The sequence below is a fragment of the Pleurodeles waltl genome, chromosome 3_1 (genome assembly GCF_031143425.1).
Source record: "Pleurodeles waltl isolate 20211129_DDA chromosome 3_1, aPleWal1.hap1.20221129, whole genome shotgun sequence".
NCBI classification, from domain to species: domain Eukaryota; kingdom Metazoa; phylum Chordata; class Amphibia; order Caudata; family Salamandridae; genus Pleurodeles; species Pleurodeles waltl.
In genome coordinates, this window is record NC_090440.1 from 1,948,642,260 (window position 1) to 1,948,665,204 (window position 22,945).

General features: G+C 43.3%; 1 protein-coding gene across 1 annotated transcript in view; it reads left to right on the top strand.

Annotated features, from left to right (window-relative positions):
• The window catches only part of BLMH (bleomycin hydrolase), a 305,030-nt gene extending 284,644 nt beyond the window's left edge, over positions 1–20,386 (top strand). Inside the window, exon 12 of the mRNA XM_069226259.1 lies at positions 18,624–20,386. Within this exon, the coding sequence (XP_069082360.1) occupies positions 18,624–18,775 (152 nt within the window). The 3' untranslated portion in view covers positions 18,776–20,386. The remainder of the gene's footprint in view (positions 1–18,623) is intronic.
• The last annotated feature ends 2,559 nt before the right edge of the window (positions 20,387–22,945 follow it).

The window sequence follows — 22,945 nt, forward strand, 5'->3', positions numbered from 1 at the left end:
ATTCTTCATGGAGCGATCTACCCCACTGGCAGCCCTGGTGGACAGTGAGGGAGATTAGCTCCCTGGACTCAAGCCAGTAGCAGTCTTAAAAGTGTCCTTTGAGGATTTTACATATACGTGCAGACCTCCTTTATAGTGCTGGTAGCCAAGGTGGCAGGGAAGAAGGGAGTGAACAACTTTTTTTTGCAGTGCAAGCAGGAAAACAAATGCACTGAAAAACTCTGTGCCAGATATGTCAGAGGAAGTGCCAATTGCACTGACGAAAGGGCCCTTGTATGGTCTTTACACGAGTTAAGAAGCAATCTACAATATAGTTTGTTACAACTGGGAAAAGCAGTCGCTGAGATTAAGCCGAAGCATGAGTAGGTAACTAGCAAGTGTAGAAGGTACAGTAGGAGCAAGAGTCATCCATGCGCAATTTGGAGAGCTGCTCGGCTAAGGATTTAAATGAAGTGTATGAACAAGTACCCTTTCAGAAGGCCATACTGGTTGCCCTGGTAACAAGCATTGGCAATGCCAGTAGGTCTGGCTTGTGGATGAATGCATCTTTTGTGTCATTGATGGGTTCAGGCATACAGTAAGTCATTATACACATGCTGAGTCACTCATCTTTGCACTCACGCATCCATTCACTAACTCATTCATGAATTCACCTTCTGACACAACCACAATAAAACCCACATAAACTGAACAACATATGCTTGATAAATTAAAAGAATACACATGAAAAAAGAAAACATGCTGCCATCTGAATGTGGCTGCCATCTGAATGTGACTGCCATATGCTTGCAGTTTGAAACTGAACATAGCGGGAGTCTGCCTTGCAGAGGTATTGTAAATAGTGACTCCTTGTTTCTGGCTTTAAAGTTCCAGCTTGGCCACCACATTTAAAACCAACGTGTTGGGCATCTTGGAGTGGTAAAACAATAATACTCTACTGACAATAGCGTTCCGTGGCCATCTGTGAGTCGGTGCACTGCAGATTAAATGAGCAGCAGGCAACCAGCTAGCAGTGATTGGAGAGCTGTAGTCGTGTCACCTTCAAAATATTACAATAAAATGAGAAGCAAATAAATGAAGGTGCAACTTTAAAATGAGAAAACTGAAAACTAAAGGACTGGCAGTCCAGCCTTGACACTAAAGCACACTTGTTTTCAGGTAGATGTACACATTTAATCAAAAAATGCCATAATTCACAGGGCAAGTGAGCCAGTGACTGTTGTGGATTGAACCAATACCCCATGCAGTGCCACTGGTGTGGATGGGAGCAAAGTGTAAGGCACTCAGACAGGCCACTGGTAGAAAGGAATTGACCCAAAGGCCCTCTCTACACATATATACACACATATATTTTTGTGTGTGTGTGTGTGTATATATATATGTGTGTGTGTGTGTGTGTGTATTAACATTGAATGTTTTTTCTGTTACAAGATCCTGCCATACTTTAAGATAAGATGAGATCCTAGCAAGACTTTTTAGATTTCTCTAGGGTTTGTAAGATGTGGTACCAACCATAGAATACTTCCCTACAAAGATAATCTGTGATATTTAACAAAATAATCCTGTGTAGGTTTTAGTGCAGAGTATTAACAATCAGACATACACCAATTATAACATATATTACAATTAAATGCCTTTAACAATCAATAGGTGAGGCGTACTGCTTTTATTGTAACTTTTCATTATAAACAATTAGACCTACAACCTTTATCATAGGCTTGTCACTGTAACCAACTCAGACTTACTGTATTGCTCTGAAGCTTTCTCAAAAGGTAACCATCAGTTATGCCGTAATAAAATTACAACTGTGTACAAAATACACATATTAATAAAGCCTAATAAAAATACCATAGTGCAATTCTCTGTCCCCCATGACTTGTTCAGGTGGATCACCAAAATCGTTGCTTACTATTGTAATCTGTGAGGTTACATGTAACAAAATACTTGCCTACAGGCTTTAGCACAGTGTAATAACAATCCACTCTTAACCCCTTAAATGCAGGTGACGGCCACTGGCCGACGCCCGCACTAACTCCCTGGTGCGGGTCACGACCAGTGGTCGACACCAGGGAGGGTGTTAATAAATCCTCGGGTGCGTTGCACCTGAGTATTTTTTTTTTTTTTTTTTTTACTTTTCCCGGGAGACACGGAAGCTTCCGTGTCTCCCCCCCGCCCCCCACCCGCCCCTTTGTGACGTCAGCACGCGGACGTTACAAAGTTGTTTTCCCCACATTCGGGAAGGCATCGTAAGAAAGGGGAGACTCTCCCCTTTCTTACGAGGCCTTCCTGAAAGTGTTTCCTGGCCCCCGGTCGCAGCTGTGCTGCGATCGGGGGCCAGGAAACACTTTCAAAAGGCCTCGTAAGAAAGGGGAGACTCTCCCCTTTCTTACGAGGCCTTCTGAAACTGTTTCCTGGCACCCGATCGCAGCACAGCTGCGATCGGGGGCCAGGAAACACCACTAGATGCCAGGGATTTCACTTTGGGGGGGCGGCCCCCTCGGAAAACGGCCCCCCCCCCCCGGCATATTTTTTATTAAAAAAAAAAAGGTAGGTGCCCCCCCAGGGGAAATTTTTTTTTTTTCTCCCAAAAATAAAATACAAAAACAAATAAAATAAAATGACAGGGGGTCGCCCATGGGCAGGGTGACCCCCTGTGGGGGCAATATTTTTTTTTTAGATGTTGTAGGGTTTCCCTGGGGGCCATTTAGGCCCCCAAGGAAACCATACAACAACTAAAAAAAAAATAGATCTATATATAGATCTATATATATATATCTATGTAGATAGATATATCTATAGATATATCTATGTACATGGATATATCTATAGATAGAGGTAGATCTATATATATCAATCAAAGATATTTATAAAGCGCGCTACTCACCCGTGAGGGTCTCAAGGCGCTGGGGGTGGGGGGGCCTGGGGGAGGGAAAGGGGCTGGGAGGTTCATTGTTCGAAAAGCCAGGTTTTGAGGCCCTTCCTGAAAAGAAGTAAGTTTTGGGTCTTGCGAAGGTGGGTAGTGAGGGCGTTCCAGGTTTTGGGTGCAAGGTAGGAGAAGGATCTACCCCCGGTGGTGGTGTGTTTGATGCGGGGGACAGAGGCGCAAGAGAGGTCAGCTGAGCGGACGTTTCGTGTGGGGGTGTGGAAGGTGACTCTCCGCCTGTGTTGTGGAGTGATTTGTGTGCGAGGATGAGGATATTGAAGGTGATCCTTTTGTCAATGGGGAGCCAGTGGAGGGATTTGAGGTGTGGAGAGATGTGTTCGTGTCGGGGGAGGTCGAGGATGAGTCGTGCTGCTGAGTTCTGGATGCGTGTAGTTTGCGCTTGAGTTTTAGAGTGATGCCGGCGTAGAGGGCGTTTCCGTAATCAAGCCTGCTGCTGATGAGTGCGTGAGTGACTGTTTTTCTGGTCTCTGTGGGGATCCATTTGAATGTTTTTCAGTATACGGAGTGTGTTGAAGCATGAGGAGGTGAGAGCGTTGATTTGTTGGGTCATCGAGAGGGAGGAGTCTAGGATGATGCTGAGGTTGCGTGCGTGGTTGGCGGGGGTGGGTGCAGGGCCTAGCGTGGTGGGCCACCATGAGGGGTCCCAGGTGTTTTTGTGTGGGCCAAAGACGATTATTTCGGTTTTGCTTGAGTTGAGTTTCAGGTGGTTGGCTGTCATATATATATCACTTTTGTCAATATGTGTGTGGTTTCCCTGGGGGGAAAAGGGTCCGACTTGTCTAGTGGCAGTTTTAATGCCATAAAGAAGCGCAGAAGGTTTATATGCCTACTGCAAAGAGCAAATCTGTATTTTATGTAAATAGCTGAGTACATTAGTAAAGTCAGCCATTACCTGCGCTATAATACCAATGAAATGTATGTGCGGGGTGGAGGGCGGCTATGGAGAGATGAAGGGCACTTTTGCTGGGTGGTAATGAGGGAATCCGAGGAGGAGGGAGTGGGAGCACCAATAATGATTGTTGGACTGGGCGCAGGAGGTGCTAAAGACTGTGACGAATGGTATGTGACAAGGTGTTTTTTGAGTGTCTTGAAAGTACGTGCTGATTGAGGGAAGAAGCGCAGGTAAGGTGGCCTCTACTGTTGCACGTATCTCACACACACCATCGATTTTGTGACTGTCTACGTAGGCTAGTGTTTTAGAGCAACAGTTTAGCCAATAGCAGAGATGGCATCTTGATGGATGACTGCTGCCTGCACTCGGGTTATAGAGGACCGCTCTGACATAGGATCAGAGACTGAGACATCAGATACTGAGACAGCATCTGGAGGGATAGGACAATGGCGCAGACGCTGGGAGTGATTTTTCAGTCAGAGGAGTCCCATTCGATAACTCCTCTTCCAGTACATTATGAGGGAGGTGATGAGGACAGTCCTGCTGTCCCTTCGCAAGCTGTTCGTGCAACTGGGTAATAGTGGGTTAGGCCAACCCAGAGAGCAGGTGAATGCGGCGGCAAGCAGAGAGAGAGAGAGAGAGTGCTCCCTTGGGAGCTCCCCAATTTAGTTCTGCCCCAAATTCCACCACCCAAATCATATTGTGGAGACATCAAAATTACCTGTGTTTTTGGTCCTGGATTTGGCGGCCATATAGAGAAACACACTAAACCCAAACATTTCTGGAAACTAGACATTCGGGGGAGTCCACAGAGGTGTGACTTGTGTGGATTCCCCAAAGTTTTCTTACCCAGAATACCCTGCAAAGCTGAAATGTTGAAAAAAAACTCAATTTTTCTCGCATTTCTGTCACACAAACTACAGGAATATGCTGGGATCCACAACATTCCTACCACCCAGTGACTCCTCACCTGTCCTGATAAAAACACTACCCCACTTGAGTGCCTACACCTAGTGCCTGTGTCAGGAATGGATCACCCCAGGGTCAACAGCTGCCTCATGTAAGGACCAACATTGACTGTTGTGTGATCTATTCCTGTCGCGGGCACCAGGCCTAACCACACAAGTGAGGTATCATATTTATCGGGAGACTTGGGGGGGAACGCTGGGTGGAAGGAAATTTGTGGCTCCTCTCAGATTCCAGAACTTTCTGTCACCGAAATGTGAGGAAAACGTGTTATTTTAGCCACATTTTGAGGTTTGCAAAGGATTCTGGGTAACAGAACCTGGTCAGAGCCCCACAAGTCACCTCATCTTGGATTCCCCTGGGTTTCTAGTTTTCAAAAATGTGCTGGTTTGCTAGGTTTCCCCAGGTGCCAGCTGAGCTAGAGGCCAAAATCCACAGGTAGGCACTGTTTTCTATGAAAAAATGTGATGTGTCCACGTTGTGTTTTCGGGCATTTCCTGTCGAGGGCGCTAGGCCTACCCACACAAGTGAGGTATCATTTTTATCGGGAGACTTGGGGGAACGCTGGGTGGAAGGAAATTTGTGGCTCCTCTCAGATTCCAGAACTTTCTGTCACCGAAATGTGAGGAAAACTTGTTTTTTTAGCCACTTTTTGAGGTTTGCAAAGGATTCTGGGTAACAGAACCTGGTCAGAGCCCCACAAGTCACCCCATCTTGGATTCCCCTGGGTCTCCAGTTTTCAAAAATGCACAGGTTTGGTAGGTTTCCCTATGTGCCGGCTGAGCTAGAGGCCAAAATCTACAGGTAGGCACTTTGCAAAAAACAGCTCTGTGTATTGTCAAAAAATGGGATGTGTCCACGTTGTGTTTTGGGGCATTTCCTGTCGCGGGCGCTAGGCCTACCCACACAAGTGAGGTATCATTGTTATCGAGAGACGTGGGGGAACGCTGGGTGGAAGGAAATTTCTGGCTCCTCTAAGATTCCAGAACTTTCTGTCACCGAAATGTGAGGAAAACTTGTTTTTTTAGCCACTTTTTGAGGTTTGCAAAGGATTCTGGGTAACAGAACCTGGTCAGAGCCCCACAAGTCACCCCATCTTGGATTCCCCTAGGTCTCTAGTTTTCAAAAATGCACTGGTTTGGTAGGTTTCCCTATGTGCCGGCTGAGCTAGAGGCCAAAATCTACAGGTAGGCACTTTGGAAAAAACAGCTGTGTTTTCTATCAAAAAATGGGATGTGTCCATGTTGTGTTTTCGGGCATTTCCTGTCGCGGGCACTAGGCCTACCCACACAAGTGAGGTATAATTTTTATCGGGAGACTTGGGGGAACATAGAATAGCAAAACAAGTGTTATTGCCCCTTAACTTTCTCTACATTTTTTCCTTCCAAATATAAGAGAGTGTGTAAAAAAGACATCTATTTGAGAAATGCCCTGCAATTCACATGCTAGTATGGGCACCTCGGAATTCAGAGATGTGCAAATAACCACTGCTCCTCAAAACCTTATCTTGATCCCATTTTGGAAATACAAAGGTTTTCTTGATACCTCTTTTTCACTCTTCATATTTCAGCAAATGAATTGCTGTATACCCAGTATAGAATGAAAACCAACTGCAGGGTGCAACTCATTTATTGGCTCTGGGTATCTAGGGTTCTTGATGAACCTACAAGCCCTTTATATCCCCGCAACCAGAAGAGTCCAGCAGACAAAACGATATGTTGCTTTCAGAAATCTGACATCGCAGGAAAAAGTTACAGAGTAAATCATAAAGAAAAATGGCTGTTGTTTTCAGCTCAATTTCAATATTTTTTTATTTCAGCTGTTATTTTCTGTAGGAAAACCTTGTAGGATCTACACAAATGACCCCTTGCTGAATTTAGAATTTTGTCTAGTTTTCAGAAAAGTTTAGCTTTCCGGGATCCAGCATTGGTTTCAGACCCATTCCTGTCACTAACTGGAAGGAGGTTGAAAGCACCAAAAATAGTAAAAATGGGGTATGTCCCAGTAAAATGCCAAATTTGTGTTGGAAAATGTGGTTTTCTGATTCAAGTCTGCCCGTTTCTGAAAGGTGGGAAGATAGTGATTTCAGCACCAGAAACCCTTTGTTGATGGCATTTTCAGGGAAAAAACCACAAGCCTTCTTCGGCAGCCCTTTTTTCCCATTTTTTTGGAAAAAACGAAATTTTCACTGTATTTTGGCTATTTTCTTGGTCTCCTCCAGGGGAAACCACAAACTCTGGGTACCATTAGAATCCCTAGGATGTTGGAAAAAAAAGACGCAAACTTTGGCGTGGATAGCTTATGTGGACAAAAAGTTATGAAGGCCTAAGCGCGAACTACCCCAAATAGCCAAAAAAGGGCTCAGCACTGGGGGGAAAAGGCCCAGCAGCTAAGAGGTTAAAAGCTTTTTTATTGGCGTCAACACATGCTTATCACAATAAGTAAGGCCTAATTGCTTTGTCATATCTGTTCAGTATATACAGATCACACTTAAAGAGATTGACATAACATTTACCACTGAACCAATAAAACCTCTTAGCTTTACCAGTGGTTGACACTATAACACAGGACTACTGAAATGTGCATAAGCTGGCAACCATTGGGCATACATTTAGAAAATTACAAATATGTACACAATTGCAGTTGTCAAAACAATATACATCTGGTGTCAACAGAATCTAACAAGAATCATCTCAGTTCTGTTCAGTTTTTGTCTGTGGGTATTTGGCCATTTTGTTTTTCTAATTCATTGTAATTCCTTTGTACTTATCTGACCTACGCTGTATTGAGGCGTTAAGTTATTATCTTTCTCTTTACTCTGGAAAAGGTCCTATTTTGAATCTATGGCTGTACTATTCTATTTGTGACTGTAGGTGGTCAATGAGCTTGCTTGGCTGGGTTCCAGTGGAGTTGTTCGTGTCATATTTGTTTGCATGATGAATCTGCTAATAAAGACTTAAACAAGTTGTTTTTTTCCCCAAACTTTTGTGCATAAGCCATAGAAAAATAAAACATTGACAATTTGCATGTTTTATTCCCAGACGAATAGTTCTTTCTATAGCCTATTTGAGCCTTGTAATCATTAGCACTAGGTTGTAAACTAGGTTGCTGAAATTCTCCTGTTTTTGTCAACATCTCCATAAGCCATTCATTGGCTTTCTGCCTAGTACCAATGTGTGTTACTGTTTGAGTTAAGAATGAGATTATATACATTTCCAAGTGGGATGGCTCCATATCTTTTACATCTCTGAAATTCATTGTGTCTGTTTTAGACTGGACTACAAAATACTCGAAGCTGGCTTGCACTTCCTTCAATGTTTAATATACTGTGCTAAACAAATTGATCACCCATCTGTCTATCTCCGGGGTCCACTTTATCGCCATCTTCCATGTATACATCTTACTCTTTGAAATCAGCTTTAGCATATAGGGTACCCTATGTATGCTGACGGCACCTACTCGTAACTAAGGCATAACTAAAGTGAGTGTTCAGAACATGGTGGAGCACAACTGGCTCTGCCTACACCATTAAGACTTCTGTCTCAGTTCTATCCAGTGAAGTTCATTTAGCTGACCTCCTTCAGTTTCCCTCCCAGAAGTCTACCGTTGAAAGTGTAGCTGTACCAAGTGTCTTGGCCAGTGTTTATTTCGGCAGTACAGCAAGGCTGCAAACAATGTTTGCATGGTAAACACTTAAAATGTTGGGATAATGTTTCCGGGCTATTTTTCTGGTTTAAGTTGGATTAGATAGGTTCATTGGGTAATACTTTCAATTTAATTTCCTCTAAAATGTTTTTTGTTTCGTTTCGATATTAACTTCTTTAAAAGTTTATCTTAACTATCGTCACCTATCATCCTTTAGCTTTCACAAACTGCTGACGTGGTTTCTATTTTCAATTTACTTTCTGAGTTCAATGACAAGCTTCTGATGCTGATAATACCCTCTATTCATCCATCAGCACAGCTGAGTTATGTTCTACATTCAAGTTTGGTAGCCACTTAAATCAATGCACAAACTTGTTGCAAAGTGTTTATGCAAAAATGAAGATCTCAGCTCTTCTATCTTAAAAGCTTTTAAGAAAACCTCACCAGTACATTGCACTGCTTTCTGCTGTTTCTAAACGACCATTTCCTAATGGTCTCTGGTCACGTAATTTGGACAATTTTAAAGTAGCAGTGTGTGAAATTTTTTAAGCTGCTTTCGAGTAATTAAGTGAACTATCGGGAAAAAGATGTATAAGTATGATATGCAAATCTGTCTTTTAACGCTATATTTTAGCCCAAAATTCATCCTTTCGTCGACACATTTTCCCAAAAAAAATTAAAAATTGCACGAAAGACACAATTGTCATGAACAATAGCTTCTCGTGTTCTGATTGTTTACGATGTTCCTTTGCTGCCGACATCGGCGTACTTGCACAATTGTCATAATGGTGTAATTCCAGGAAACAATATTAAATATGTGAATTACACAGCTATAATTAACATTTTGCCCAAGGTCTTGTTCGCCCATATAACACTTTGTAACCTTGGCAAATTATATAAAGAACAAAAAACAATAGGGTATAGAGGGGATTCATTCAAATATTCAATCACAATGGAACGGGAATGCACTGGGAAACAGATTTCATCAAGAAGAACATTTATGTGACTATAAACTAAGCCAATTTTTGCCCAGCATTCTGAACAAAATCACTGTGGCAAAAATAAACAGTTGGTAAAATACAATAAACAAAATTCAGAATCATTCACTAGTCCTTATTGGAAAAAGTCTGTTCTGTCTTTGCTTTCTTAATGGAGGTGGTTATAAAATAAATCCACTATAGAATCCACCCTGAGGTAGTCAGGCTTCCGCAAAGACAATGGGGACCAAATTCCTTGATTCCTCTCAAAATGAATTTAATGATTATAAATTATATTTCAATAGGACCTAGTTTAAAGTAATGTTCGATGGCATATGTTGCTGCAGATACACATGTTTCGCACAGTCCGCTGCCTGGTGTTGGGCTCGGAGTATTACAAGTTGTTTTTCTTCGAAGAAGTCTTTTTTGGTCACGGGACCGAAGGACTCCTCCCTCTTCGGCTCCATTGCGCATGGGCGTCGACTCCATCTTAGATTGTTTTTTTCCGCTGTCGGGTTCGGACGTATTCCTTTTCGCTCCGTGTTTCGGTTCGGAAAGTTAGTCAGAATCTCGGAAGAAAGCGTCGGTATTGTTCCGTTCGGTATCGGGATAGTTAGGTACATCGACACCGATCATCGGAAGACTTTGGGGTAGCTTCGATTCCCCCATCGGGGCCTGGTCGGCCCGACCGCGTGCGACATCGAAGCCGATGGAACGGACCCCGTTTCGTTTCTGCCCAAAATGTCACAGTAAGTATCCTTATACAGATCAGCACTTGGTCTGTAACTTGTGCTTGTCCCCCGAGCACAAGGAGGATACCTGTGAGGCCTGTCGAGCCTTCCAGTCCAGAAAAACACTCCGGGACCGAAGAGCCAGGCGTCTACAAATGGCGTCCACGCCAACAAAACAACGTTTCGACGATGAAGAGGAAACATTCTCGGTTCCGGAATCAGAATCCGGAGACTCCGTCGAACAACAGCAACAAACAGTGAGTAAGACGTCGAAAATTAAAACCATCGAGAAGACAAAAGCCCAGGGGACGCCACTGCCAACAGGCCATGGCTCGACCCATAAAACCGGCGACCCGCCGAAGGCGCCGAAAAAGGGCACGCCCATAGCGAAGACACCCGACTCCGGTCGAGGGACCGCCATGGAGCAACCTCGGAGCCGAGATAGCGGCTCCGAGAGGCAAAAACAAGATGCCGGCACCGAAAAACATCGGCACCGAGACACACTGCCGAAAGCCACAAAAATTCTGTCGGTGCCGAAGCCGAAAAAAGATTCTCTCTCGGCGCCGAAAAGTTCCACACCTTCATCCTACACAGAGGAACAAGGAATAAGTGGCCAGATGCACAGATTTGGACAAGAGCTCCAAAGTGTAGAATCAGACTACACACAAAAGAGACTGTACATCCAGCAAGACACAGGGAAGATATCAACCCTTCCCCCAATAATGAGGAAAAGAAGGATCGGACTTCTCAAGGATGACGCACAACCACAAGCCAATGTGGTTAAAAAAGTCACGCCTCCGCCCTCTCCACCACAACAGGCATCGCCGGCACAAACACCGCCACAAATGCACTCACCAGCGCAAACTACCATAAGTCAAGATAATCAGGATCAAGACGCTTAGGACCTATATGACACCCCAGTGCCGGACAATGATCCCGATTCATACCCCACAAAGCCGTCACCGCCAGAGGACAGTACCTCATACTCGCAACTGGTGGCTAGGGCTGCAGAATTCCACAATGTCCAACTGCATTCCGATCCTATAGAGGATGATTTTTTATTTAACACCCTCTCGGCTACACATAGCCAATATCAATGTCTCCCAATGCTACCAGGGATGTTACGGCACGCAAAACAAATTTTTGAAGAGCCCGTAAAATCAAGAGCCATCACCCCAAGGGTGGATAAGAAATACAAACCACCACCCACAGACCCAGTGTTTATTACTTCGCAGTTACCACCTGACTCCGTAGTAGTAGGGGCAGCTCGCAAGAGAGCAAATTCCCATACATCTGGCGACGCCCCACCTCCGGACAAAGAAAGCAGAAAATTTGATGCGGCAGGAAAAAGAGTAGCATCACAGGCAGCCAACCAGTGGCGCATCGCAAATTCTCAAGCGCTGCTGGCCAGATATGACCGCGCACACTGGGATGAGATGCAACTTCTCGTAGACCATCTTCCCCAGGAATACCAAAAAAGGGCGCAGCAAATAGTTGAAGAGGGACAAACGATCTCAAACAATCAAATCCGCTCTTCACTGGACGCAGCCGATACTGCAGCGAGAACAGTCAACACTGCTGTCACCATAAGGAGACACGCTTGGCTCCGCACTTCAGGCTTCAAACCTGAAATCCAGCAGGCTGTCCTTAATATGCCCTTCAACGAGAAACAACTTTTTGGCCCTGAAGTGGACACAGCCATTGAAAAACTTAAAAAGGACACAGACACGGCCAAAGCCATGGGCGCACTCTACTCCCCGCAGAGCAGAGGCTCTTTTAGAAAAACTCCATTTAGAGGGGGGTTTCGTGGCCAACCCACAGACACCACCAGCCAACAAACAAGAACCACACCATATCAGGGTTCATTCCAAAGGGGAGGTTTCAGGGGATATAGAGGGGGTCAATTCCCAAGGAGTAGGGGAAGATTCCAGACTCCAAAAACACCTCCACCTAAACAGTGACTTTCAAGTCACACAACCCCTTCACTCAACACCAGTGGGGGGAAGACTAAGCCAATTCTACCAATCTTGGCAGCAGATTACAACAGACAATTGGGTATTAGCAATAATCCAACATGGCTATTGCATAGAATTCCACAAATTCCCACCAAACATCCCTCCAAAAACACGCAAAATGTCACCACAACATTTAGAACTTTTAGGACTAGAAGTTCAAGCACTACTGCAAAAGGATGCAATAGAGTTAGTACCAGTACAACAAAAAAACACAGGAGTTTACTCCCTGTACTTTCTAATTCCAAAAAAAGACAAAACATTAAGACCAATATTAGATCTCAGGACACTAAATACCTACATCATATCGGACCACTTTCACATGGTCACACTACAAGACATCATTCCACTGCTCAAACAGCAAGATTACATGACCACATTAGACCTAAAAGATGCGTACTTTAATATACCGATACACCCTTCTCACAGAAAGTACCTAAGGTTCGTATTCAAAGGAATACATTACCAATTCAAAGTGTTGCCATTCGGAATAACAACTGCACCAAGAGTGTTCACAAAATGTCTAGCAGTAGTAGCAGCACATATCAGGAGACAACAGATACATGTGTTTCCTTACCTGGACGATTGGCTAATCAAGACCAACACAGTAAAAAAGTGCACAAACGACACCACATATGTCATACAAACCCTTCACAAACTGGGTTTCTCCATCAACTATGCAAAATCACACCTCGAACCGTGTCAGACACAACAATATCTAGGAGCAACCATCAACACATCAAAGGGAATTGCCACTCCAAGTCCACAAAGAGTGCAAGCATTCCACAAGGTAATAAGTGCTATGTTTCCAAACCAAAAGATACAAGCAAAATTTGTGCTAAAACTTCTAGGCATGATGTCATCATGCATAGCCATTGTCCCAAACGCAAGACTACACATGCGACCCTTACAACAGTGCCTAGCATCACAATGGTCACAGGCACAGGGTCAACTTCAAGATCTGGTGTTGGTAGACCGCGAAACATACCTCTCGCTTCTATGGTGGAACAGCAACAATTTAAACAAAGGGCGGACATTTCAGGACCCAGTGCCTCAATACGTTATAACAACAGATGCTTCCATGACAGGGTGGGGAGCACACCTCAATCACCACAGCATTCAAGGACAATGGGATGTACACCAAACAAAATTTCATATCAATTACCTAGAACTGTTAGCAGTATTTCTAGCGTTAAAAGCCTTTCAACCCATAATAACACAAAAATACATTCTTGTCAAAACAGACAACATGACAACAATGTATTATTTAAACAAACAAGGAGGAACACACTCAACACAATTGTGCCTCCTAACACAAAAATATGGCAGTGGGCGATTCACAACAACATTCGCCTAATAGCACAATTTATTCCAGGGATCCAAAACCAACTAGCAGACAACCTTTCGCGAGACCACCAACAAGTCCACGAATGGGAAATTCACCCCCAAGTTCTGAACAAGTACTTTCAAATTTGGGGAACACCCCAGATAGATTTGTTTGCAACAAAAGAAAACGCAAAATGCCAAAACTTCGCATCCAGGTACCCACACCGCGAATCACAAGGCAATGCTCTATGGATGAGTTGGTCAGGGATATTTGCATACGCTTTTCCCCCTCTCCCTCTCCTTCCATATCTAGTAAACAAGTTGAGTCAAAACCAACTCAAACTCATACTGATAGCACCCACATGGGCAAGACAACCTTGGTATACAACTCTACTAGACCTTTCACTAGTACCGCATGTCAAACTACCCAACAGACCAGATCTGTTAACACAACACAAACAACAGATCAGGCATCCAAACCCAGCATCATTGAATCTGGCAATTTGGCTCCTGAAATCCTAGAATTCGGACACTTAGACCTCACACAAGAATGTATGGAGGTCATAAAACAAGCTAGAAAAGCTACCACTAGACACTGCTATGCATCTAAGTGGAAAATATTTGTTTGCTACTGCCATACCAATCAAATCCAACCATTGCATGCCTCTACAAAGGACATAGTGGGATACTTACTACATTTGCAAAAAGCGAATCTCGCTTTTTCATCTATAAAAATACACCTCGCAGCAATATCTGCTTACCTACAAACTACTCATTCATCGTCTCTATTTAGAATACCAGTTATTAAAGCATTCATGGAAGGGCTAAAAAGAATTATACCACCAAGAACACCACCAGTTCCTTCATGGAACCTTAACATCGTCTTAACAAGACTCATGGGTCCACCTTTCGAACCCATGCATTCCTGTGAAATGCAATATCTAACCTGGAAAGTCGCATTTCTCATTGCAATCACATCCCTCAGAAGAGTAAGTGAAATACAGGCATTTACCATACAAGAACCATTTATTCAAATACACAAAAATAAAATAGTTCTAAGAACAAATCCAAAATTTCTACCAAAAGTAATCTCACCATTCCATTTAAATCAAACAGTAGAATTGCCAGTGTTCTTCCCACAACCAGATTCCGTGGCTGAAAGGGCACTACATACATTAGACATCAAAAGAGCACTAATGTACTACATTGACAGAACAAAGCTAATCAGGAAAACAAAACAACTGTTCATAGCTTTTCAAAAACCACACATAGGAAATCCAATCTCTAAACAAGCATTGCTAGATGGATAGTCAGATGTATTCAAACATGCTATCTTAAAGCCAAAAGAGAATTGCCTATTACACCAAAGGCACACTCAACCAGAAAGAAAGGTGCTACAATGGCCTTTCTAGGAAACATTCCTATGAGCGAAATATGTAAGGCTGCAACCTGGTCTACGCCTCATACATTTACTAAACACTACTGTGTAGACGTACTAAATGCACAACAAGCTACAGTGGGCCAAGCTGTACTAAGAACATTATTCCAAACTACTTCAACTCCTACAGGCTAAACCACCGCTTTTAGGGGAGGTAACTGCTTTATAGTCTATGCGAAACATGTGTATCTGCAGCAACATATGCCATCGAACTGAAAATGTCACTTACCCAGTGTACATCTGTTCGTGGCATTAGTCGCTGCAGATTCACATGTGCCCTCCCGCCTCCCCGGGAAGCCTGTAGCCGTTTAGAAGTAGATCTTAAATCTTAAACATTTGTACATTTGTAAATAATTATTATAAACTTTTTATGTACATACGTATTCACTCCATTGCATGGGCACTATTTATAGCAAACAACTCCATCCTCACCCTCTGCGGGGAAAACAATCTAAGATGGAGTCGACGCCCATGCGCAATGGAGCCGAAGAGGGAGGAGTCCTTCGGTCCCGTGACCAAAAAAGACTTCTTCGAAGAAAAACAACTTGTAATACTCCGAGCCCAACACCAGGCAGCGGACTGTGCGAAACATGTGACTCTGCAGCGACTAATGCCACGAACAGATGTACACTGGGTAAGTGACATTTTCATTATGCTGCGTCATCACTTGTTGGATTTGTGAAGATTTCAAAAGCTGTCACTTAGTTTTTATACAGATCTTTGGAACACTAATGTGTGTGCATGCTGGTGCCTGCGTTTCTTTTAGATGTACCAAAGAAGTAAATGATGACCGTTGTTTTATTGAATGTCTCTTTTCACCTCACCACCCGCCATTTTTTAGTAAGAGCTCTCTGGGGTGCATGCTACATGCTAACTAGTGACACCACTATACACAACTTAATACGTTCCAAATCAGACAAATGTTCTTAATAATGACTTGAGAAAGTATCTGTGACCGCTTCTGGATGTGGTGGCAGAAGTTCTGCGCATGTGCGTCTTGAATTAAACCAGCGAGCATTCTCTTGGTTACTGTTCAAATGCAGATTATGCATGATGCTGTTTGGTACCAGGCCTCTCCTTGGCTTTCTAATTACCAGTGACCATCCTGGTCTGTGATAAGAGTCTTTTTTGCCCCGGGTAGGAAGCTGTTGTGAGAAGTATTTTAGAATCATGTGCTTAAATTTCCTACAAGTGCCTCCAATATATTCTCGCATAGCACCCCATGTACAATGTAATGTTTTTACCAACTTTAGTTTCACCTACCCTGCCATCCTAATCTTTATCCTCAGTTCCACTCAACAGATCTCCCGGGCTCCCCCTGATATTTGACTGCATATCTCATCCAGGCTCTGCCCTTTTCCTGGTTTGCTTCTTACCCACTACCTCACCACGTCCTCTCGTTTTAGAATCCCCAGAGTTTCCTACTCCATATTTTGTTTGTGCCTGCTTCCCTGAACTCTCATCACCCAAGTTCAACACGGGATTCATTGTGTTGCTAGTGATGATGAAATAGGAAACCAATCCTGTAATATCAACAGACAAAACAAAGGGAGGCAGCATTGTGGAACACCAGCATTATTACAGCGATAAGCTAAACATGGGTTACTGTTGAGTGAAAAAAGTAAATTTGCAAACTAAACCATGACGTTTCTGTTTTCTTAAAAAGGCGAGATGGTGGTTTACTAATCTTTCAACCGCTAGATTGGACCTTCACTTTTACCTAGGCTGACTGCTAAAGTTGAAGTAGGTGTAAGTGTGAATTGTTGGTTCAGCCATCACTTAAAGTTGGTTCTATCTGTTGTGTCTCTGCAGCTATCAACTGAGGGTAGAGGTGCTGACATTCTTAAGAGGTTTTACAGTATGTAGCATTAAGCCTGGCCGCTGGTACTAGCCTGAAAATTAAAGGACCTTTTTCATCCTAATTCAGTTTTTGCTGCAAATCTGAACTCGGGGCATTGACTCAGTGTGTGTGTTATCTTGTATAGAGGATGGAATCTGCTCCAGCTGTTTGTCGATTTGGTACTTTTGTGAGTTGCCAGATTAAGAGCACTAGAAGCTGAAGACAATGCATGGTGTTGTAGGGTTATGACAGTGCCCATCCCACCAAAGAGCATCAGGCTTCTCAGCATACTCACAAGGATTTCAGATTCCAAGGAAAACTGTGCCAATTTTATATACATATTGGGGGTTATTACAACTTTGGAGGAGGTGTTAATCCATCCCAAATGTGACGGATATACCACCAGCCGTATTACGAGTTCCATAGGATATAATGGACTCGTAATACGGCTGGTGGTATATCCGTCACTTTACCGTCACTTTTGGGACGGATTAACACCTCCTCCAAAGTTGTAATAACCCCCAATATGTATATAAAATTGGCACAGTTTTCCTTGGAATAACCCCCATTGTGTTGTTGGTTCTGTGGAAAAAAAAGATGTTTGCAATAATTAAGACAGGCGCTACAATAGGAAAACTGAGGTTGTGTTGCATTTGCGGGAATGGAAGCATCAGGAAGTGCACTGATGATTGGGAAAAGAGGAAACGGACTAACCACAGTTAGTAGGTTTCATGTAGAAAGATAGAGAGTATCATTTATCTGTGTGTAATTTAATCGCTTAAGTACTCTATCCATGTCAATCAATCACAATATTTATAGAGCGCACTACGTACCCGTTAGGGTTTCAAGGCGCTGAGGGGGGGGGGGGGGGGGAGGGTTGGAAGGCTGCTGCTACTGGTCGAAGAGCCAGGTCTTGAGGAGTCTCCTGAAGGTGAGAAGGTCCTGGGTCTGTCGCAGGGGGGTCGGGAGGGTGTTCCAGGTCTTGGCGGCGAGGTAGGAGAAGGATCTGCCGCCGGAGGTCTTGCGTTGGAAGCGGGGAACGATGGCGAAGGCGAGGTTGGCGGAGCGGAGTTGGCGGGAGGGGGCGTAGAAGTTGAGTCTGTTATTCAGGTAGGCTGGTCCGATGTTGTAGAGCGTGGGTGAGGAGCTTGAAGGTGATCCTCTTGTCCACGGGGAGCCAGTTGAGGTCTTTCAGGTGGTGGGAGGTGTGGCATCGGCGGGGTACGTCGAGGACCAGTCGGGCGGAGGCGTTTTGGATGCGTTGGAGTCGTCGGATGACTTTCGCATGTTCACCTGGTGATTGGGCCTCAGCTTCCCTTTAACTATTATCATGTTGATGCTGCATCCTGTGGTACTATTGTGCAATTATTGTAGTGTTGTTCACTCAAAAGCAATGGATGAGGCACTTGCAGTTAATTCCATATTTAGTAATTGAACTGCTGTGTTTCTTTTGCCACACTAAATAGTATGCATTGGCGTGTAGTACCCCTTTAACTCTGCATAAAAATATTCTTTGGAGGGATGACTACTTTTATGGAACTTTCCTCAGAGCCGACAGGCTCTTACCAATACCTCATGTATATTAGGGGGCGCTCAAAATGGCAAGTGTCATGAAATTGCTTTACTAGAAAGCTAAACAGAGAACTTCCGCTGCATGGCAGGACATGGTGCACTTCCTTGATTTGTATCAGGCACCTTACAAATATGAGTTGAGGCACCTTATTGATGTTTATTTAGTACATGACTTGCATGAGACACCTTGGTAAGTTTTTATGAGTTGATCTAATATTAAAGTTCCTCTAGTGGTTTGACTTCATTTCATTAATGGACTATTCTTTCTCTTTGTTCTCAGGTTACCTCATCATGACTGACGACTGGTTCTCGGAGTACGTGTACGAAGTGGTGGTTGACAAGAAATATTTGTCGGAGGAGATTCTTGAGGTGCTGAAGCAAGAACCCATTGTTTTGCCTGCCTGGGACCCCATGGGGGCTTTGGCCAAATGAAATTCCCCAATTGCTCCATTTCACTTCCCACCCACTCCCCCTCCCACGAATGTTTCTCCTTGAGCAGCAGTGAAGCCCAGCGCCAGGAAGCCAAGGGGGCAGAAGAAATTCACGAACTACACAGGAAGCCATATGAACATACACAACAAGAACGTCTTGCTCCTGAGCAGGCTCTGGCCTTCGTACCTAGAACAGTTGGGGAGTGGGGGGTGTTATTGGACTTACTGTGTTGTCAGATCACCTTCAGCCTCACAACTTTACTCTAGCTTAGGGGCGCATACACCTACATATTTTATTTTGCTCGTTTTACATCAACAATGCCTTTTAACAGCTACAAGCTTTTTTTTTTTTTTTTTTTTTTTTTTTTTGCAAGGAGGGTGAGGGTGCAAGAGACAGAGTATTTTATCTATAACATGTTGCCCGTGGTGTAGGTGTTATCCACTTGCTACCTGATCAGCAGTGGAGCTATACCGGCTCCCCCAGCCCCAAATAATACTGGAAAGATCACTTTCTCTTTTAGTGCCTTAGTATTGAAGGCCATATGATTAATACCATTTAATGTATAGGAGTAGGCGTTGAGTTTGCAGATCAGTTTTTCAACGTTCTCCATATAGTGCCGTCATCGCCACGAAAAAGTAACCTGTCAACCGATTAGCGTTTTTGGGGAGCGGAGTTGAAACTGAACAGCCCCTACAAAACATGTTTTGCGTGTATGAAGGGTTTACTTTACTTTTAATAGTCACTCTCTTTGCTAATTCTGCCCCTTAAATATTTGCTTACGAGCCAAATTGTGTGATCAAATTATAGAGCTATTCCTGGAATTCTGAGCAAACCGTGACATAGAAGATACTGCCCATTCTGAAATACTTTGTGTTGCCAATGCTTAGTGCAAGCTGGCATGCACTTCGGTGAAAGCAGCCACTTCTGCACTGCAGGTACTTGCTTCGTTTTCCGGAATGATAACTTGTAATATAAACCCCGTTAATCATCTCCAAGATGCAGGTTTTAAAATGAATCATTTTAATTGCACCGTTAATGATAAAGATAGCACAACCCTTGCCTCCTACTTCTTGCCTTTCTTAAAAAGGAGAAATTAAAATTGAGCAAGGATTAATATGCATTGGAAAAACACAGTGAAAAGCAAACAGACTGTTGGTGTTGAATACGGGGCATTTTACACGTTGGTCTTTTCTCGATTTTATGACGTGCACGCAAAATTTTATACAGAGGGCCCTGTGTCTGATTTATTGCGCTTCATAAACGCATTTAAAAAAAATATATATATCCCAGCGGCTTATAGAAGAAAAGCTTGGCCCAAATACCTCAGATTTTAAAAAAATCTTTCTTACTCTTAGTTTCTTTGCCTCCGAAGCACCATTATATTTTTTACACGGAACAGAATAAGGTATCTCATCAGCATGTTTCTTCCATACCAGGACACGAGAACTGATGCATCTGAAGAAAAGGCGTGCGGTGGTTATTTCAGCACACACATGCGTTTTTAAGCTTTAACCAAGGCATTTCCAAAGCAGTAATGCGTTTTCTGCTGGTGATGAGTTTCCAATGACAAAATGGTGCTACGATGATTTTAATAAAACTCTTTCATACACATCATGTTTGGGATAGTTTTATTTTTTTGCCCGTTTAGCGCTCCACCTTCTTAACCCAGTATCATTTATAAACCTGATCAATCTGGACAATCAACCATTTGTTACTTTCCCGAAAGAGACTAGTTTTGAAAGCAGTTTAATATGAAGACGAGTGGCTACCCTGTGGCCAGAGTGTGCCACTCACTTACCTGAAGCTGATTCAAGTGTTCATCATGTTTGATTGCGATGTGGCAGCAAGTACGTCTGGTATTCTTTTCTATTCATCGAGATAAATAGATAGTATATGTATATATATGTGTGTGTGTTTTATATGTATAGTCCGAATCTATCCAAAAGACAGCAGAGTTCTGCACATAACAAAGACACGTTTACAATGGCTGTCTTCGTTCCTGCCCGAAAGAACACACGCAATTCAACTAGGAGGCTTCACTTCCTGCCCTAAGCCAATGTGATGGGGAGTGCCACAAGGTTCCATAGTCTTTTATCTTTGTCACCTTGCTCAAGAACTACATACATTACAAACCAAAAAGTGTTCCGTATCTGACTCCCAGTTCATATTCAAAGTGTCTCCAACCGCTTACGATCTAAGCCCCACTATTAATTCAGTCTTGGAATCAACGGAAGTTCCCTGAAATGTAACCCTTCTAAAACAGAAATCGTGCAGCCCTTCAACAAGTTGCATAACTGGATCAGCTCGTTGTGGCCTCAATCAATGGGCAGTAATCTTCGTACTTTTTTATTTACCCATTTAACCTTTAAAGCACACATACACTGCCACTATGTGCTGTGTTTTCCATTTTGGAATGCGGTACACACTTTTCAGTTTCTCCCCTTCCTGCATTAAATTGTAGTGGCCAACAACTACATCCAATTCAAAATAGGCCTTAATTATGTTTACCTTGGCTTACCCCCCAAAAAAATTCAAAATGCTGCTGTGAAGCATGCATTCAATCTCAGCTAACATGATCATGTCATTGGGTAACTAAAGGAAATAGATTGGCTCCCAGTCAGCAAAAATAAATCAATTAAAGGCGGTCTGCTTGTTCCATAAAATCTTCTTGGATACTGCCCCAAATTTTTCACTTGGAAACTTGAAAATTACCTTCCATCTAATTTTCGGAGACACTCTAACAACTGCTATTTTGTGTGCAAAAAAAATGCAATGTAAACAAGCATTTACAATGCATCGGGTCTCGCGTTTGCTCATGTTAGAGCTGATCGCGTTGTAAACTCCTAACCCGACTTTTCACCTATTGGGCAAAAGTGCATTTATGTACATAACCCGAAAAAGTGAAATCAAGTACCTAAAGCGCTCGACTTCTGCCAAGCGAGATCGGGCTCGTAAATTAGAGGAAAAAAAGTCCACAAGCCCGATGGAAAATAGCGAGCCTCGCATGTTTTCTGTACTTGGTCGCTGTGCCTGGAGGAGGGCTAGCCACCGGAAAAGGCATGCCATATGCGTGCCTTCGACTAATGAAAGCAAGCAGATTTTATTAGGGAAGCCCACCAACCAATAAAAAACACTGATGTGAAGTTGACAGGGCTCCGAGCCCTTTTATAAATACAAAAGAGTCTCCCTGCAAAACGCATGCGCGAGCGCATGCAACGCAGGCTCGACCCTAAAAACGAGGCAGCAGTTCCTTCCAAATTGAAGTAGGCAGAATTTGGAATTCCTAGCCCCAGAATCAATCTTCCCCGAATACAGGGAATTTTTCAAGATCCTGGCTGTTCTCGTAGTAAAACCTGTACACTACTAACTGCATTTGTTTTCTTTTACTAAAGTATGGAGACTCTAAAACGAGTGACATTGCACTATATGACAAAACCTATATAAGATAAAGATACACTTAAGTAATTGGAGAGGTGGCTCTGTTCTAAGAGACAATAGTGGGCTATTGCTGCATTGTAAAGTGGTGTGCTTTGAAGAACCAGCTCTGTCCCCATTTGGAACAGGGTTGGGTGGTACTTACGGATACCGGGATGTCATTCAAATCCTGGGTGCATAGATGGAGGAGACCTGTTTCCTTCATCTTTCGAATAATATTCAATCCAGTTGCTTTGAAGACATGCTTTGTGTTTTGGTCAACAACTGACACAGGTGTGCATGAGTTAGCCTTGCTTTCTCAAATCTATGCCTGGGTCAGTATGAGCAGGAGTGGTCCTGACTGACAGATGGTGCTACTGAACTGGACGATTTGGAGAGGCTGTGCCACTATTCTTGGACTGGGTTGGCCTATTGTATGAAAGTGGATCCGAGTTAGATTTACAATGTTTCTCTGAGCTTCACTTTGAGACACCATACAGCTCCACTGATGGTACCTGCATAACATGACCTTCATTGAGATCCAGTCTCCTTTAAAACACTCTCAAATGGCAGAAGAAAGCCAGGCTTGGCATGGATCATGAAGGCTTAGGCTCCCAGAATTATTTTCCAATTCAGCCCTATACCATTACTTGGCCAAGCAGCAGGGCTGGATATTCCTATTAGCAGCATAAGACATATCACAGTTCACAAGTTTAATGAGACGGCAAAGATGCATCTTATCAATATCCCAAAACA